Source organism: Bison bison, unplaced genomic scaffold (assembly GCF_000754665.1).
Source record: "Bison bison bison isolate TAMUID 2011002044 unplaced genomic scaffold, Bison_UMD1.0 scf7180017864134, whole genome shotgun sequence".
Classification (NCBI taxonomy): domain Eukaryota; kingdom Metazoa; phylum Chordata; class Mammalia; order Artiodactyla; family Bovidae; genus Bison; species Bison bison.
The window spans coordinates 3,296,705-3,317,365 of NW_011494706.1; the positions used below are offsets into that span (position 1 = coordinate 3,296,705).

At 41.7% G+C, this 20,661-nt stretch overlaps 1 protein-coding gene across 1 annotated transcript in view; it reads left to right on the forward strand.

Annotated features, from left to right (window-relative positions):
• The window catches only part of SLC25A13 (solute carrier family 25 (aspartate/glutamate carrier), member 13), a 232,099-nt gene that overhangs the window by 31,544 nt on the left and 179,894 nt on the right, over positions 1 to 20,661 (forward strand). The window contains exon 3 of the mRNA XM_010839742.1: positions 13,945 to 14,087. Coding sequence (XP_010838044.1) covers positions 13,945 to 14,087 — 143 coding nt within the window. The remainder of the gene's footprint in view (positions 1 to 13,944; positions 14,088 to 20,661) is intronic.

Genomic DNA, 20,661 nt, shown 5'->3' on the forward strand with positions numbered 1-20,661 from the left:
CATTTATTTATTTTTTTTTAAAATGTTTATTTTGTATTAGCGTATAGTTGATTGAGGGGCTTCCCTGGTGGCTCAGCTGTAAAAAAATCTGCTTGCAATGCAGGAGATGCAGGTTCAATTCCTGGGTGAGGAAGATCTGGCTACCCACTCCAGTATTCATGCCTGGAGAATCCCTTGGACAGAGGAGTCGGAAAGCTACAGTCCACGGGGTCACGAAGAGTCGGACTTAGCGTGCATAGTTGATTGACAATGAATAACTGAATCACTTTGCTGTATACCTGGACCTGTTAGTTCTAAGAGTGGATTAGCAGCAAGCACTCTGTAAACCTGACTATTTGCTGATTTTTTTCTGACATTTTCCTGACTTTTCTTCTTTATAAATATCTCAACCTCTCTGCTACACTAGTTAGGCGATTCTCCTGTAGTTTAGGGGAGGTGGAGGGAAGCTTCATTGTTCTTTTGAGACCAGATGTGCTGGTAATGGGGGAGTTGACAGCTGTGGCGAGCAGAGAGACCTAATGGAACTGAAACAGATAAGGAAAGAGGGGTCCTGGAGGACTAAAATGAGCCCTATTCTGGCTTATTTTATGTTTGTTTGTTTGTTTGTTTTTGAAAAGAGTTAAAATCAGTTCTTTTTTTGAAGTTGCTTACTGTTAGATGTTGGGGTTATAAAGATGAATTAATCATGGCTCCTGCCCTTAACTATCTCACTGTGTGTGTTTGAGTGTTTAAGAAAAAAATCCACAATATGGTTGATATACATTATATAGTACATAATATGGTTGATACGCATTGTATAGTATTAATTAGCAAGAAGATGATGTGGGGCTAATTACATCTTCCTAGAGAGGGTCATTACAGTTGCTGGGCAGTGGTGATATTTGAGCTGCTGTTTATCAGATGGAGAAGGTAGAGGAGGATTGTGGAGCAAAGAAAGACAAAGGAAATAATAGTGCAAGCAAAAGCAAAGAACTCCAGGCGTGGAGGTGGCCTGGCACAGAGAAGCTTGGGAAATGGTACTAGAATGGTGGGCAGAGTGGAACTTGGCATAAAACATCTCCAGCCTAAGGCGTTTGAATTTTTTTATGCAGGCTGTTTTAGTGACATGTGGCGGTTAATGTTTTGTCTGGATGTAGAAGTTGAAGTCTAGGTGTAGTCAGCTTTGTTTCCAACCTAAGTGTTGGGAATCTAAGTTTTTTTCTCTGCCTGACGCTTTCTGTGCTGTTTCATGTTAATAAACAGGTGTGTATTTGAGTGCTTACGGTTTAAATGAAATGCCATGGAACTCTGCAGTGAGTGAGATGTGTAAAAAGGTATAATCAACATCCATGTCTTATTTAGAGATGTTCAGGTTTTATACAGGGGACAAAATTTATAGGCATGCAGAAGGTAAAAAAAAAGTATCTAAGTCAGCACAGTCAAGGGTCACTTGTGTGGTTAAAGCAGACGCCACAGGAAATGGAAGAGGGAACAGTCCCTGTGGTGGGGAGAGGTCAGAGAAGGCTCCTTGGAGTGGGAACTTGAGGAGCCCCACGGATGCGTGGGAGCCGGGGGGGTGGAGCGGAGGCACCCAGGGGGCAGCGGAGGCTTCTGGGAACCAGGACCACACGGGAGGGACCACATTGGGAGCAAACCTCCCCCAGATTGAAGGATTTTTGCTCATTCTTCAAATGTTTACTTAATTCAGCTCTGTGCGAAGGAGTCTGCCAAGTTTTACAGGGTGTGGGTGACAAAATTAGAAAGATGATTGGGAGTTTGGCATTTCTGCTAAACAGTAGGAAGCCATTGAAGGTTTTCTGAGTTCTCCAGTGACCTGGAGGATGGGTCTGAGATTGGATTGGTGCAGCAAGGCCATGGGTTAGGCAGCTGTGGGTATAATCCTGGTGTGCAACCCTAATAACTTGGTTAGGGTTCTGGTAGCAGGAGGAATGGAGAATGGGCAAGTTAACACATTTTGAAGGACTGTTGGATTGAAAATGCCTGATCTTGGGTAACGGATGATCATGTTGTTCAGTCACTCAGTGTGTCTGACTCTCTGACGCCATGGACTGCAGCACGCCAGGCTTCCCTGTCCTTCACCATCTCCTGGAGCTTGCTCAAACTCATGTCCATTGAGTCAGTGATGCCATCCAACCATCTCGTCCTCTGTTGTCCCCTTCTCTTTTCTGCCTTCAACATTTCCCAGCATCAGGGTCTTTTCTGATGAAGTCGGCTCTTCACATCAGGTGGCCAAAATATTGGAGCTTCAGCATCAGTCCTTCTAATGAATATTCACGGTGGATTGATTGATCGTGAACAGGGAGTAAATATGACCACTGGATATATAGGCTGGGGGCATGGAAGTACCGGTATTAAGAATGCAGAAATTGAGGAGACAGCCATTAGCTCAAGTGAGAGTGAAGGAGGTGATAGTTACTGTTTAGAAGTATAGAGCTGGACGCAACTAAATGCCTTACTATAGTGTAAGATGTGGAGGACGGGAAGACCAGACAAGGGAAGCGGGTCATATTACAGATGGGGATAGTAATATGTAGTGAACAGCATTTGGAGTTTTATAATTATAGTTCATCAACAAAAGCATAATATATATTTTTAGAAGATTTTGTAGGGAAAATTGGCAAAATAATTTCCTCTTTGAAAACCTTTTTTCTTATGACACAATAGTTCATATTTTTTGAAAATTAAAAAAAAGATGTGTATAAAGAACTGAAACTTGTGATCCATATATATTTAAATCTATCCATATATATACATGTATTGATTTAAATCTATTTATATATGCATATGTCTGTTTTCCTGTTTCTCTGCCTCTGTGTATGAGTAGAATTTTTTTCCTTAACAGGAGGAAAAATACTATTTGGTATTCATTTTTCCCCTCACCTAATACATTATGAATACCTTTTCCTATAATTGAAAGCATTTCTGCTTTTTTTTATTGCTATGATACTCTTGTATATGGCTGTTTTACCGTAATTTATCTAGCCACTCTCTATTATTGGATGTTTTGTTGTCTTCTCTGCTTTGCTATCATAACAACACTGAAATGAATAGCCCTGAAACTACATTTTTGCATATAGCTAGCATTTTCTTAGATAAATTTATAAAAGTGGAATTGTTGAAGAGTGGATTTACAACATTTCAAGGCTTTTGATTCTTGGCAGACTGCCTCTCAAGAAGGTTGCATCAATACACATTTTTGTTGGGAGTATGGAAGTTTACATTTTTCCACATTGTGAAGTCAACTCAGATTATTAAAGAAAACTGAGCAGCAACAATAAAAAGCCTTTCTGACAACTCCTTGAAAAATTGTATCTTGTTTTAAATTTGTGTTTTTTATCATTTGCAATGTATTTGTTGACTATTCATGATACCTAATGACGTTTAAGCCTTTTCATTAAAATTTACAAATATACAGAAAATAGAGTAGTAAATACCCACATAACCACCACCTAATTTAAGTTTTTGTCACATTAGTTTCACATATAATATTTACTGATGTATTTCAGTGTAAGTTAGCTATCCTCATATAGCTCCTAATAATTTTAAGATTCCCTGTTGAGAAATGGCCATAATACATGTTAGTAAATATTATATGTGGCCATAATATATATCACTGTGCACTTAATGAAATTAATGGTAGTTCCTTAATAACATACAATATTTGATCCCTTTTCAAATTCTTAAGTATAATATTTTATTCCACCTATGTAACAGGGAAGCAGGGGAAGAATGGTCAAACACAGTGATCAGGTGTGCAAAGCATTTCTCAGTGGCTGGAGCACACTCAAGAAGAATTTGCCCTTCAGCCTCCGGACATGAATGGTTTATGGCAAAAATGAGTGACTGGTGATTATGGTTCTGGTATGTTCACAGTTGATAGACTATTTTGTTCCACCAGTAGTGGGCAGGCCAGTTAGGCCCCCTGGCTTCTGAAGATCGTGTCGTGACACATGGCTTTCCTTTGCCACCGTATTCATTGGGCGTGGAGGTATGTCACGCTGGTGACATTTGGTTTATTAGTCAGGGTTCTTGAGAGAAACAGAACCAGTAGGAGAGAGCTCCATCTCTAGGTACATGTCTAGTGAGGTTTATTATGAGGAATTGGCTCACACCATCCATCTTGGAGGCCGAGAAGTCCTAGGATGGTACTGTCTACAGGCTGGAGACCCAGGAAAAGCTGTGCTGTAATTCAGTCCAAGTCTGAAGTCCTGAGAACAGGGTGGCTGATGGTGTAAATCTCGGTCTGAGGGCCAGAGAAGGAAGAAGATAGGACCCAGCTTATGCAATGGGGCAGGGAAAAAAGGGATGAATTCTTTCCTCCATCTTTTGTTCCGTTCTCAATGGGTTGGGTGAAGCCCACCCATACTGGGGAGGGAAGTCCAGTTTACTGAGTCCATAGATTCAAATGCAGTCTCATCAGAAACATCCTCACAAACACACCGAGAAATGGTGCTTCATCTGGGCATCTGGTGGCCAGTCAAGTTGATGCATAAAGTTAACCATCATAGTTAGTATTTTACTAGGTTATGCAAGGAATCCTAAAAGCCTTCCCATTTCATAAGTATATGCCGGGGTCCAGCCCCGGTGGATCCAGGGAATTCGAAGCGGGGACGGCGTCGGTGAGGATCAGGAAACAATTGCTTAATTAAATGTTAATTAAGGATATAAAGAGTAATAGCATGAGGATAGCTCAGTGAGGAAATTCAGTGGAGAAAAGAGGCTGAATAATTCAGCCAGAAGGTGAGAGAAAGAACGACATGGTGAGACCAAGTTTGGGTGAACAAGGCCCGCACTTTATTTTCCAAAGTAGTTTTTATACCTTAAGTTATGCATAGAGGATAATGGGGGAAGGGGTAGAGTCATGCAGTAAGCCAGGCTTTCTTCCTGCAAACTTATCATATGCAAAAGTTTAGGTGATTTGCATCATCTTCTGGCCCGGAGGCTTTTTTCTCTAAAGGTGATTATTCTAAAGTCAGGCGCCAGCCTCCAAAAAGCATTAGATAAAGTTGCATTCCTACAGAGCAAAGGTGTGGTGGGCTATAACAAGAAAAAGAATTAACTCAAGGGTCCCAGGTTACAAACATTAAAGCTACTACTTACACCAATTATATTAATCAATACACTGCCAGGGACACAGCAGGTAAGGGATATGGAGACTTAGCAGCAAACATTGGCCCAACAAGTGAAAATCCCTTCACCAATACAATTTCTAATCAATCTTTTAACTGCTCAAAGCAATCTGTATTTAGACAGTTTAGAACATCTCATGCCTCTCACAGTTTGGAGGCTCTGAGCAATCACATGTGGCCAGAAAAAACCTATTCAGGCAGGCTAGAGGACTTCCAAAGGAGTTTGTAGGTTGAAACACTGTCACACCCAGGAATTATTAACTGGAGCTGTAAGCTAACTCTTTTTTCAGAGACAGGTAGTGGGGGACAGCCCCCCGTAAAGTCAGAGGTGTAGGTGAAAGCACAAAGCAGAAAGTAGGCAGACTCTGGTTTTGGGGGTAGATTGCTCGAGAATTTCCAGGGAGACTCCTGAGGCTTGATCCCGCCTTTGTGTATGCCAAGCCTCCTTCCTCATGACCTTTGCCAGGGGCGGAGCTCGCTCCCCGAAAGTATATATGTTTAATCATATTGAACTTCCAAAAATGTAAAGGAGAGAAGCTTCAGGTCATTTATCAAATCTATTACTGAAGAAGGATTAAATAACATTTTAAAGATGTGGTAGCTGCAGGTCCACTCTGTCCATCAGTCTAAGGAAGAACCTTTGACATCTTTGATCAAAGTAGACTACCCAAGCCTTGGTGATGCACTGTTTTTTAAAACTGAGGAAAACTATGTTTCTTGTGTCCATATTAACATGTCCTTGTATTGAAGAGATGTTTTATCACCTCTGAAAAAACAAGGCAGATAAAAGACCTGAGATTTTTTATTTGTAAACTATATTGAGGAATAAATCAAATGCATCAATCAGAAATGTACCACTCCATGCATGTTCATAAAGTGAATCCATCCATGTAACCAGCATCCTTCAGTTCAGTCGCTCAGTTGTGTCTGGCTCTTTGCGACCCCATGAATCGCAGCACGCCAGGCCTCCCTGTCCATCACCAGGAGCCCTCCGACGCCCTTTCTAGTCCATCCCCACCCCTCCCGAGGGAACTAGTCATCTGACTTCTGTCACCATGTGTTAGCTTTGCCTGGTTTTCTACTTTATATAAAATGAGTAATACACTATGTTCTCCTTTTTCTTTTTTTTACAATGTGTATTCTTGTGTCTAGCTTCTTTCACCGTTGCCTTATTGGTAAGATTCATCTGTATTGTCACGTGTAGTCGGTATTAGTTGATCCCACTGTGTGACTATGCCACAATTCACTGAAACATTCTGTTGTGGACATTTGAGTTATTTTCCTTTTTTTTTTGCTATCCACAATAATGCTGCTGGGGGTGGGGCAGTTTAGGGCTGCGGCACAGCCCCCTCTGGCCCCAGTCCCATCCAGCCTCTAACAAGGTTGCACACGTTGGGGAGAAAGTGAAACCTGCACAGAAATGCAGCCCTAGACCCTCAGGCCTTGGCCACGCCCCAGACCAAGGCAGAGAGTGCTGTCATACCCAAGAGAGACCCAGCTCCCACCCTCAAGAGGGCAGTGACGCCCCGAGCGGAGGACACGCCCCGCTTGCACCTGGCTGGGCTCCAGCCCCACCTCCTCCCAGGGCAGTAGCTGCCAGCACACCCTGGGGAAGACACAGCTCATGCTCCCTTTAGATGTTTCTCCTGCCAGAGCTGCTGGGAATGCTCCAAGGACACACTTTCAAGGGCAGGAGAGGTAAATTTTCACCTAGTTTCATAAAGACAGAGAATGTTAAACAAAACGAGAAGACAGGAATATATTTCCAATGAAAGAATAAGGAAAAAAAAAACACAAAACCCTGGGAAAAAACTGTAATGAAACACAGATAAGTAATTTACCTGATAAAAGAGTTCAAAGCATTAGTAATAATCCTAATTGAACTGGGGAAAGAATAGATGAACACAATGAGGATTTTTGTTAAGAGCTAGATAATATTAGAAAAGTGCTGGCAACACTGAAGAATACAATAACTGAGAAGAAAAAATACATGGATATTAACAAGAGATTGGGTGATAAAGAATACGTAAGTGATCTAGAAGATAGAGTAATGCAAATTGCCCAGTAAGAACTACACCTCCCCACCACCCAAAAAAAAAATTCTAAAAATTGAGGATAGTTAAAGGGACTTATGGGACAACACCACAGGTACTAACATTTGCATGATAGTGGTCCCAGAAAAGAAAGGTGGAGCTAGTGGTGAAGAACCCACCTGACAATGCAGGGTACGTAAGAGACGTGGGTTCAATCCCTGGGGCGGGAAGTTCCCCTGGAGGAGGGATGGCACCCCACTCTGGTATTCTTACCTGGAGCCTCCCATGGACAGAGGAGCCTGGTGGGCTATGGTCCATGGGGTCAGGAAGAGTCAGACACAACTGGAGCGACTTAGCACAGCACAGAAAGAGAAAAGAGTAGAAAATGTATTTGATGAAATTATGGCTGAAAACTTCCCAAACCTGGAGGAGGAAACAGATATCCAGGTACAGGAGGCACAGAGGCTTCCAAACAAGGTGAACCCAAAGAGACCCATGCCAAGATACATCATAATTAAAATAGAAAAAAATAAAAAAATTTAAATTTCAGCAAGAAAAAAACAAAGTCACATCCAAGGGAACCGCCATAAGGTTATCCGTTGATTTTTCTGCAGAAACTTTGCAGGCCAGAAGAGAATGGCATGATACTTTTAAAGTGCTAACAGGGAAAATCCTACACCCAGGGTACTCTGTCTAGCGAGATTATCATTCAGAATTGAAGGACAAGCAAATAGGTCAGACAGGCAGAAACTGAGTTCATCAATATACTAAACTGACCTTACTAAAAGTGTTAAAGGGTCATCTGTAAGTGAAAAAGTAAAAGTTCCAATGAGAAATAATAAATTATGGGAAGGGAAAAATCCCACTGGTGTAAAATTGCTGGGTCTGCCCTTACATGTATGTTCATTTACAGTAGACATTGCCAAGCAGTTTTCTGAAGCGGTTTGCCAGTTGCTTTGCTCCATATTTTGCCAACATTGGTTTTTTTCTTTTTAATTATCTTGTGTATGAGTAGTGGTATTATTGCACTGTAGTTTTATTTTGCCTTTCCAGTGGAAATTTTTCTTTTAGGGGTTGGGAGCTTGATAATGATTCTAAAGATCATTTGGGGAAAACTAAGAGAGTGATTAGTCTTGTAAGAAGGCTTGTAAGAAAAAAAGTAATGAAATGTGTTCTTATTTTGTGTATCCATTCATTTGTTTATTTTTGGCTGCACGGGGTCTCCGTTGCTTTGCCAGAGCTTTCTCCGGTTGAGGCGCGCGGGGACTCCTCTTCGTTGCGGCCCTCAGGCGTCTCACTGCAGCGGCTTCCCTTGTTGCGGAGCCTGGGCCCTAGGTGCCTGGACTTGAGTAGGTGCAGCACACGGGCTCACTAGTTGCGGCTCTAGGGCTCTGAAGCGCTGGTCCAGTAGTTATGGCGCGTGGCTTAGTGCTTCCGGGGCACGTGGGATATTCCCAGGTCAGGAGTCGAACCCTGCCTTGGCAGCGGATTCTGTGCCACCGGGGAGCCCAGTAGTGCAATGTCTTTTTTACTCCACATTCATTTGTCAGATGTTGATTGAAGATGTTGCCTGTCTACCAGGTAACAGTCTAGAGCTCGAGGATACACACCAGTGAGAAAGGGGAAGAAAAATTCTGTCCTGGCAGAGCTCTCCCTCTAGTTATGACAATTAAGGTGCCTGTAATCTTGCAAGAATAGATGGGTCAATTGCCAAGGTTAGTCCTGAAACATTGCCTGCTGCGGTGATGACGGGAGCTGTCAGCTCATCCTGGCATTCCTCCCATGGAGCTGGGTCTGAGTACATCTTCACTTAGGAAGGCATTGCCCACTGATCAGAACTGTGGAGGAGATGGACTTCCTTGCCAAGCCTTTCTCTTGTGACCATATGCTAATTTTTGGAAGTATTTGTGTATTTGCCTGCGTAGGGTCTTAGTTGCCCAACACCGAACCTTGGTTGCGTCGTGCGGGATGTCATTTGCTGTAGTGCACAGGCTCTCTAGTTGAGACATGTTGGCTTAGTTGCTGTGCGGCATGTGGGATCTTAGTTCCCCTACCAGGGATCGAGCCTACATCTCTTGCATTGCAAGGTGGATTCTTAACCACTGGACCACCAGGGAAGTCCCAACCATATGATAATTTAGTCTATGGCATCCTTTATGGCATCCTAAAGGTGAGGGAAGGGAGAATGATTTGATGTGTGGGGTCCTAGGACAGCCAAGAGTTGTTTAGTCGCTCAGTCGTGTCTGGCTCTTCATGGCCCCATGGACTGTATCCTTCCAGGCTCCTCTATCAGTGGGATTCTCTAGGCAAGAGTACTGGAGTGGGTTGCCATTCCCTTCTCCAGGGGATCTTCCCTTCTGAGAGACAACCAAGAGAGTAAGTGGAAGAGACTCAAGTTGGAGGATCCTTACCTCAAACCACATTAAAAACAAAGTACCAATAATGTATTGAAACTTAAAGGGAGAAGCTAAACCTGTTCAAAACAGGCTAAGAGATAATGTGGGTGAATATGTTGTCTTGTGATGAAGAATTATAATAGTTTCTAAACTTAGAAGTAATGGAAGAAATTGTAAAGCAGATAAAAATCGACAGACTCAATTATATAAAAATATCAAACTATTTGCAGCAAATATGATAGACAAAGGGGGAAAGGGCATGTTCTCATGCTGTTGGTTGGGAGTATAATTGGTACAGTCCTTTCTGGAGAACAGTGTGATAATAAGTATCAAGAGCCTTAAAGATCCTCTCCTTTGACTCAACAATTTCTCCTCTGGGAGTCTAGCCTTTGAAAATTGCCAGGAATTTGGACAGATGTTATATGCAAAACTGGTTACTTTAGCTTTAAAAAAAAATAAGAAAAATTGGAGATAATCCAGTAATAATAATGTCTACTGGTGAGAGGAGAGTTAAATTGTGTTTTTAAATAAATGAATTATTCGCTACTATAAGCAAACATAGGTATAATTCTAAATCATAGGATTGCTGTAATTAACAGTGACATTTCCTTTATATTTCAGTCCTGTTTTGCCTCAGTTAGGAAAATAAATTATAATTCTTCCACGTTTGCAAAAAGCCAAATTCAATACTAACTAAAGAATAGTATGATTATTGGGCCATCTTTGAGCTTTTCTTTTGTACTGTGCAAAAAATCGTTAAAACCAATAATCTAGCACATTTCAGTTCAGTTCAGTTGCTTACTCCTTGGAAGGAAAGTTAGGACCAACCTAGACAGCATGTTAAAAAGCAGAGACATTACTTTGCCAACAAAGGTCCGTCTAGTCAAGGCTACGGTTTTTCCAGTAGTTATGTATGGATGTTAGAGTTGGACTGTAAAGAAAGCTGAGTGCTGAAGAATTGATGCTTTTGAACTGTGGTGTTGGAGAAGACTCTTGAGAGTCCCTTGGACTGCAAGGAGATTCAGCCAGTCCATCCTAAAGGAGATTAGTCCTGGGTGTTCACTGGAAGGACTGATGTTGAAGCTGAAACTCCAATATTTTGGCCACCTGATGTGAAGAGCTGACTCATTTGAAAAGACCCTGATGCTGGGAAAGATTGAGGGCAGGAGGAGAAGGGGACAACAGAGGATGAGATGGTTGGATGGCATCACTGACTTGATGGACATGGGTCTGGGGGGACTCTGGGAGTTGGTGATGGACAGGGCGGCCTGGCGTGCTGCAGTTCATGGGGTTGCAAAGAGTCGGACACAACTGAGCGACTGAACTGAACAGAAATGTGCTAGATTATTGGTTTTTATTTAACACATTTATAAGATGCCTATTGTGTCTATGGCATTGTGCCCAGTGTATTTCATGACTGTTCGTTTATTTCTAGCATCACCTTAAGAGCAGGTAGTGTCCTTCTCCCCATTTTACAGGAGAGGAGCCAGGGTCCCAGAAAGCTTTAGCTACTTACCTGAGGTCCTCTAGAGGCAAAAGCAGAGCTGCTTGCACCCCAGACCTGAGAGACCCCAAAGCCTGTGGCTGAGTATCTGTCTACTCAGGAGCCGATCCTGCTTTGTGTAGAAAGAACAAGTGCCTTTTTTTTTTTTTTTTAAGATTTAGTCATTCATTTATGGACGTGCTGGGTCTTCCTCGCAGCGAGCAGAAGCTTCTCTCTGGTTGCGGCGCACGGGCTTCTCCTCTGATGGCCTCTGTTGTTGTGGAGCGCAGGCTGTGGCTGCGTGAGCTTCAGTAATTGATGCTTCTGGGCCCAGCAGTTGGGCCTGTGGGCTCTGCAGTGCTGGCTCCGTAGCTGTGGCTCATAGGCTTAGTTGCCCGCATCGGGTGGGCTCTTCCTGAAGCAGGGATTGAACCCAATTAGGGTTAGGGTTAGGCAGGCAGATTCTTTTTTTGTAATGTGTTTGTTTTTAATTGGAAGATAATTGCTTCACAGTATTTTATTGGTTTCTACCATACATCAACATGAGTCAGCCATAGGTATACACGTGTCCCCTCCCTCTGGAACCTCCCTTCCACCCCATCCCCTCCCTTTCCGCCCTTTTGGTTGTCACAGAGCACCAGATTTGAGCTCCCTGCATCATACAGCACATTTCCACTGGCCGTCTAAGTTTGCATATGGTATTGTATATGTCGCACTTCTACTCTCTCAGTTCATTCCACCCTGCCCATCCCCTTCTTTGTCCAGAAGTCTGTTCTCTCTACTGTTCATGGGGTTCTCTATGCTGTTCATGGGGTTCTCTATGTCTCTTCATGGGGTTCTCTATGTCTGCATCTCCAGGAAGCCCACAAGTGACTTGCAAAAGCAGTTTTAATTGGGTTTGACTGTCACTGCACCCCTGTTCCCCGTGCTGTCCCATCACGGTGGCTTCTGTCACCCAGCTAGCCCTGTTCTTGTAGCTTGAGGTCCTCATCTCCCCACCACAAAACACTGATCCCAAAGATCAAGAGGCCCTCTCCTGGTCTGTAAGTATCTGTGTGACCCCCAAGTTGTTCCTCAGCATTCTCACAGCCCCCCACCTCTACAGCACAGTGATGTGCAGGTTCCATGTTTGTGAACGGGGGGAAGGCTGTGAAAAAGCAGCGCACACCACCTGATTCTTACTCACTCTTTCTCTTCTGGAATGGAGAGGACACTAACCATAGAAGCGTTTCTTTTTTATTCTTTTTCCTGGAACTCTCTCATTGTTTATTCACCAATCAATATCTCTTTAGGACTTACTACGTTAGGCATTTTGAGAAGATGGAACTGAAATACATGCACATTTTCCTCTTTCATGATACCCTTTGTCCCCATTTTCAGGTGGAAAGGAACTTATAGCTCTTCCTTTATTCACTGTAACGACTTAACACAGAAGGATGATCCAAACATACATAGTAAAGGTATAAAGGACACACATTGTATTTTTTAAATTTTGTTGTTCAGGCGCTCAGTCATGTCCAACTCTTTGTGACTCCATGGACTGCAGCACGCCTGGCTTCCCTGTCCTTTACCATCTCTCGGAACTTGCTCAAACTCATGTCCATTGAGTCCGTGATGCCATCCAACCATCTCACCTCTGTTATCCCCTTCTCCTGCCCTCAATCTTTTCCAGCATCAGGGTCTTTTCTAATGAGTCAGCTCTTCACATCAGGTGGCCAAAGTATTGGAGCTTCAGCATCGGTCCTTCCAATGAATATTCAGAACTGATTTTATTTAAGACCGACTGGTTGGATCTCCTTGCAGTCCAAGGGACTCTCAAGAGTCTTCTCCAACACCACAGTTCAAAAGCATCAATTCTTTGGCGCGTAGCCTTCTCAATGGTTATGGTCTTTTTTAAAATAGGGGCCCGATTTCTTCTTTGGCTCAAGTTAAAAAAAAAAAAAAAAGATGTAATTTTTCAGAGCTCTGGAGCAAAAGCAGAATGAAGACGTTGAAGTCAGATGTACTTGGATTTCAGTATTGTTTCTACGCCTGCCTATGTGGGTGAATTCGTTTACCATTCAAGATTTAGCCACTGCATCTCTAAAATGTGAATGGGAACGCCTACTTTGTAGAGCGGTTGCGTAAGACTAATGGGCTATTGCATGTAAAAACCTAACACAGTGCCCCACACTTTCTACACATTCGTAGCGGCGTTGCGTACCGGCTTCCGTGAAGTCTTAGAAGCCTTGCTGCAGTTTGTTTTCCGCTTTCTCCTCTTTGTCATTCTTTTTTTTTCCCATCATTGATGCTTTCGAAACAGGGAAAAGGGTCAAAAGAATGAGGTTGTTTTCATTCATGTTTTCATGATACTTTTTTTTTTTTAAAGAAAACTGTATGTCTTTGCTAAAGAACAAGATATAATTTGTCTTTCCAAATTTCTGTCAGCACGGGTTTCTCACCCTCAGCACGATTGACATTTGGTCTGGATGACTCTAATTGGGTGGGGGGTAGGGGTGGGCATCCTGCCTGTGTACTGGGGATATTTAGCAGCGTCCCTGGCCTGTCGCAAGTAGATACCAGTTTCTACTTCTGCCCCCCGTGGGGAAAAATGAAAACAGGCAGCGCAGAGCTAGAGAAGTTCACCCGAGAAAGGCAGGTATTATAACAGACAGAGATGGCCTATTTGGGGACTTTGGTGTTTGTAAGCTGGACAGTCAGGCTGATAACCTCTGGTATAAAGATAAAACTTGGCAAACTCAATGTCTTTTTGCTTTTTACTTGGAATGATGGGAAATAATTGTCCTTGTAATAGTATATTGTCATATCAGATATTTTATCCATTGAATATTTTCAGCTTTTTTCACATATTGATCTGATTATATACATTTAAGAATAAAATATATTTTCTTTTTTTTAAACAGTATGCAAGCATTGAAAAAAATGGTGAATTTTTCATGTCTCCCAATGACTTCGTCACCCGATATTTGAACATTTTTGGAGAAAGCCAGCCTAATCCAAAGACTGTGGAACTTTTAAGTGGTGTGGTGGATCAGACTAAAGATGGGTATGTTTGTTTTTGATTACCTCATTTAGTTTTTGTTTTGTGTGAAACAGCTTTCTGTCTCTTTAATGATTAGGAAGCCAATGTCCTACATTTTTTCTCCTTATTACAATTAATGCATTATTTTAGAAATGATGCCCTAAACAGTTCCTTCAGTGTTCTCATCCCAGTTGGGGATTCTATATCTGGATTTCTTGACATAGTTTAAACAACTATATATAATTATATATATATATATATAATTATATATATAATATATAAAAATATATATATATTATAATTTCACAGCTATTGTAGTTGAGTGGTGTGAAGATGTGCTTGAGTGTGTGTCGTATATTTTAAGTTTTAAGGTAACTGTAAAAATTATAACATAGGTCTGTGAACATAACTTTTCTATAATCTTTCTGCTCAAGGAACTTTTAAATGTCCCATATGTTTAAATGCTATAAATCTGACAGACAGAATAATGATTCCAAATCCCCAAGAAAGGCATTCTGCCCAAGTGGGAAGAGAAACATGGAACCACCTAAAATTAAATAGGACACTTTGCAAAAATGCCTTTGGTTTTTTTTTTTTTCCTTTTACCAATATTTTCTGTTTACATTTTTAAAAAGTGAGTCATCCTTAAGTTGTGTAAGAATGCAGTTGATTTTTACCATAAGTGCAGAATTTTGGGCTCCAAAATATTGGTAATATGAGCCCCAATATTCCCTAATAACCAAATATAATCCGTCAGAACTAGCCTTTTCTGTGTAAACTGTAGTGAACCCAGCTGTCTGCCCTCGCCACTTGCCAGCACTCCCTTCTGATAGATTAGATACCGGCCTTTCTGGGGTGTTCTTCTGTTCTGAACTTTCTCTTTTGGTCCTGTGTCTGTTTTTTCATATGCATGGGTTTGAGGTACAACCAAAGAAAACTCCCTGATGTACTGTGAATGCTCTCAGTTTTACCGGTACTTCTCCTTACTTGCTTATACATCTGTAGTTCCATCGTGCATGAAGGCAGCTCCCGCTAAAGTGAAAGTCTTGCAGATGGGAAGCAAGTGGGGAGGAAATTGGCAATTATACTTCCTGTCATATGCTGGCAGATTGCTAGATTATACCTTCTCTGTTCCAGTGGTGGCTACGTGTGTTTTCCACAACCTGTGTAATCCCTCCCAAGGTGGGATTCTTTGCTTTGGAGGAAAATATCATTTAGGAGCAGGCGTTTCTTCCCTCACAGGGCCTATCTGTGGAGGTACAGGGAGAGAGGTGGAGGTATATTTCACACTAGTCCATTCAGGCTAAACGGCTGCACAGAACTTAGCTTTATTCTAGCAAACGTATTGGTGGTGGGCGGGGGTAGGGGGCTGCAGATTGGATTGCTTCCACATCTTCTGTGCTTATAAGGTGCAGAAGAAATGTGACCAAGTTCACATGCAGTATGAATTAGCTGTCTCAATGTTTAAGATCAATTTTTTTTTCTTACTTGATAAAAAATTTATAAGCTATAGAAAATGGAAAGAATTCAGTGAATGTCTAATAGATACCCTTCATCTGGATTGATTGATAACATTTTTAAAACCTGTGTGCCTTTTTAAAATTAGTTTTAACACACATATACTCTTTACACATCACACACGTAATTTCCTCTTTTGGCTGGACCAGTTAACTATAAATTGCAGACATCAAGATGCTTCAGTGTTTAACTTTGAATACGAGCATTCTTCTTAACCATTATCATACTTAGGAAGATTAACAATCATGTGAAATATCTAATATCCAGTAGATTAGCAATCATGTGAAATATCTAATATCCAGTCTATTTTAAATATGCCAGAACTCTCCACTCACCTCTCCCCCACCTCAAATGCTTTATTATAGCCTTTTGTTTTTCAAATCCAGCATCTAATCAGGTTTCCTGTATTACATTTAGTTGCTGTATATCTTCTAATCTAGGACAGATCCTTGCCTTTTTTTTTTTTTAACCACTGATCAAGTTTAGTGATTTTTTACTTAAAAAAATCAAACCACCGTTAAAAAAAAAAGAGGCAAATAAACCTGATTTTCCAATCATTTGAAAAGCATAGTGCTTATTTGTCCAAAACAGACTCAAACTTAAATGCTATCATTATCATCTCTAAACTTCTGCAATAAAATTAGCATTTATATGTACACATATATACATTTTTTTAAATATATAAAATAGAACTGTATCTTGCAGTCAACAGGAGAAAGAACAACACATCCTTGCTTTTTATTCTATCATGACTTCAAACCCAGGCCCAGTTATTTTGTTGAAAGTCCCTCATTCTGGACTTGTCTGGTTGCTTCCTTATGACTTGGATTCATAATCAATTTTGGGGTGCAGGTTAGGAGAGATCCTACCGTCTTGTCCAGCATTGATGATACTCAGTTTGATCACTTGGTTCAGATGGTGTCCACCTGATATTTCCATTCTACAGAACCACTTTGGGTTTGTAATTAGGAAATAGGCGCTTTCAGAACATGGGGATGTCCTGTTTCTCAGCAGCCTTCGCCCAGTAGTTTAGGCATGCGTGGTGACCCTTTTCTGGGTCAGGCTTATATCCATAGTGATGCTTTTCTGGATCAGTCTTTACATCCATGGCAACCCTTATGTGGACCAGGCATTACATCCATGGTGACCCTTTCCTGGATCAGGCTATATCCATAATGATGCTTTTCTGGATCAGGTATTACATCCATGGCAACCCTTTTGTGGATCGGGCATTACATCCATGGTGACCCGTTTCTGGATAAAGCATGACATTGGTGTTTGAAAAAACAGTGGTTTTTCTGACTCTTTATTTCTCATTTATTGTCTAGAATTCTTTGGTAAGGAAAAACTTTCGCCCCTCCACGCCCTTTTCTTTCTCTGTTAATTTTTGTATCACTGTAAACTCATGGATTTATTTACATTGAACTCAATGTATTAGAATCTATTACTAAATTCTCTGATTGTTCAGATTGTTCCAGTGTGGTCAGTGTGAGTCCCTTCAAGCTGGCTCCTGTACCCTCAGCCTTTGAGTGTTCCTTGCTTTTGGTAAATAAGGTGTACCTGGCTGGCTTTGGATTTGTCCTGCCCTTGTCCAGGAGATCTTTTCTCAAAGAAAGGCCCAGGTTCTTCCTGGTTGGGACTGGTGCTTGGTTACATGAAGCTGGGCACTAACTCATTGCTCCTGGACTGTTCCTGCCTCCCTGACATTTCAGTGGAAAGAGCTGGGAAATATACTTAAAAACAAAAAAAAAAAATCAAAAGTTCATAATGATAGTTCCTATTTAAATTTAACCTTACAGGAATTTCCCTTCTTTTCTGTTTGTATCTTTTTAGGGGAACATTTTGATTCCTAGTTGCACAAATATTTTTACAGTCATTAATTTTATGTGACTGTAGTATCTGCTAATGTACTTGGCTTCCTTTTCATCCCACCCCTATTAACACACTGGCTTTTCCTATTTCTTTTTACATATACTCTTCAAAAAATATAACCTTGATTTCATTACATGCCAACAATGTAACATATGTTTTACATATATAATGTAACATAACATGTATTTTCTCATGCGCTTATAACAAATTCTTGGCTTTCTCTCCCTAGTTTCCCAGATGAGAACTAAGGGATCAAGAAATTTGCTGCCTAAAGGTACCCAGGCCTGTCTGGCTGTAGTCCTGGGCCTTCCCACTGGTTCAGAGCAGCCTTTTCTCTCATCATCTCACAATTCTCTTTAACTTGACACATTCTTTCTGATTTTGTATTATCTTAAATGTTAGCATTTTACTGTGACAAGGAAAATCTTCGATAGTCTCAATCCTTTACCCTATGACTAATTTTTTCTTTTCTTCTCCTTTCTTCCTTTTCAGTGTTAACAGTGACTAGTTCAGTTTCAATAGGGAAAACAACCACCCATAACCATCTCAGCTTGCCACAGTATTTTGTATTTTTCAGTATATTCTGTGACTTATACTGCATCAACATTTTTCAAAATTTGAATTCATTTTTAATTCTCTTTTATAATCTTTCTGCCTTTATCAGTTTTCATATTTCTATATACTGTTCATATGAACAGTTTTAGATAGCTTCATCATTTTCTATTAGATTAATAGACCATACTTTATGAAATCATGCCCTTACAGAGTTATTTCAGTTTCTCCTTTTCTATAATAGATACTACTAGAGTGAATATATTCATGTAGGTGGCATTTCCCCCTTCTGTTTAATTTGTTGTTCAATCGCTAAGTCATGTTGGACTCTTTGCTACTTCATGAACTGCAGCACGCCAGGCCTCCCTGTCCTTCGCTATCTCCTGGAGTTTGCTCAAACTCAAGTCCATTGAGTCAGTGATGCCATCCAACCATCTCATCTTCTGTCGCCCCCTTCTCCTCTTACCCTCAATCTTTCACAGCATCAGGGTCTTTTCCAATGAATGGTCTCTTCACATTAGTTTGCCAAAGTATTGGAGCTTCAGCTTCAGCACCAGTCCTTCCAATGACTATTCAGGGTTGATTTCCTTTAGGATTGACTGGTGATCTCCTTGCTATCCAAGGGACTCTTCAACACAGTAGTTCAGAAGCATCAATTCTTCAGCGCTCAGCTTTCTTTATAGTCCAACTCTCACATCCATACATGACTACTGGAAAAACCATAACTTTGACTATACAGACCTTTGTTGGCAAAGTGATATCTCTGCTTTTCAATACACCGTCTAGGTTTGTCATAGCTTTTCTTCCAAGGAGCAGGCGTCTTTTAATCTCGTGGCTGTAGTCACCATCTGCATTGATTATGGAGCCCAAGAAAATGAAATCTGACACTGTTTCCATATTTTCCCCATCTATTTGCCATGAAGCTGATGGTACCAGATGCCGTGATCTTCGTTTTTTGAATGTTGAGTTTTAAGCCAGCTTTTTCACTCTCCTCTTTCACCTTTATCAAGAAGCTCTTTTAGTTCCTCTTTGCTTTCTGCCATTAATGTGGTATCTGTTTAATTACTTCCTTAGATTTAATAGAGGGATTCCTGGGTCTAAGGGTAGGAATATTTTATAGCTCACTGTAATATGTATTGTTACAGTTCTTTCCAAAAGGACTGAACTGAACAGGAACTTGTCTGGTATTTAAGCTGATTGAGGTCGTAGCATAGGACCAGTGTTCAAGGCCCATTCACATGTGCCCGCGCCATTTTCCCTAACCCTAATCCCAGCACACAGCTGCTGCTGCTGCTGCCAAGTTGCTTCAGTCGTGTCCGACTCTGTGCGACCCCATAGACAGCAGCCCACCAGGCTCCCCTGTCCCTGGGATTCTCCAGGCAAGAACACTGGAGTGGGTTGCCACTTCCTTCTCCAATGCATGAAAGTGAAAAGTGAAAGTGAAGTCACTCAGTTGTGTTCAACTCCTAGCGACCCCATGGACTGCAGCCCACCAGCCTCCTCCGTCCATGGGATTTTCCAGGCAAGAGTACTGGAGTGGGTGCCATTGCCTTGTCCCCCAGCACACAGCTAGCTCCACAGTATTTACTTCACAAAGAGATCTAATCATAGGTCCCTTCTCAATGTAAAGTGGTGAATGCCTGCTTTCCCCATTCCTTTCCCTTTCTTTAGAATCATAGCATTTGTCAGGTTCACAAGTCACACATCATCCTCCTAAATCAAGTACTATTCCTTGAAAAAATTACACGACAGAAGCTCCACGGTGGCCCACAGAGCGCAGCACACACACAGAACAGCACGGGAGCGCTGAAGGGGGTGCCGTTCCTCTAGCCTGACTCTTTTGGGGTCTGATGACCTAGCTTGACTGACCTGAGGGAATATTAGTGCATAACTTTATTGAAATTTAGAAAGCTGTTTATAGATGTACAACTTTAGGATTTAAAAATAATGACAGCTGTGGTGGTCCAGATGTCATGATAACGTGAAACACCCCTTTTTAGTTAATTATTGGTCCTCTAGCTGTGGTTTCTTGAGTCCAAGCGCCAGGCTCTGCACATTTTACCACCTCCAGTGTCTAGTCCAGTATCTGGCCTCCATGTCACATCGATTTGTTGACTCAACTTAGGTAACTCTACTAAGATTTTTGCCCCCTCTTGGGAAATGGAAGATCTAGTTCAAATCCTAGGTTACTCATTGTTGGAAGCTGACATACGGCCCCCTGAAGGTATGAAGATAGCAGTCCCAGAGTTTGGAAATGTGATGTTTTGGGAAAAGTGTCTTTGCAGATGTGGCTAAATTGGGGCTGTTGAGGAGATGACCCTGGATTACCTGTGCTTTAAATGCCGTCACAAGCATCCACATGAGAGGCAGAGCGAGATGACACAACACTTGCAGAGGCATGTGGCATTGTGACCACAGAGGCTGAGATCGCAGTGGAAGGGCCACAGCCAGGGGCCATCTGGGGCCACTAGGAGATGGGGGAGGCAAGGAGTGGTTCTTCCCTGTGGAACCTCCCTTTGGATGGAGAATGGCTTTGCTGACACCTTGATTTCAGATATCTGGTCTCCAGGACTGTGATGGAGAAATTCCTGCTGTGCTAAGCCACCCCTTTGTGGTCATTGGTGTAGCAGCCCTGGGAAATGAGTCCCCTTACAGA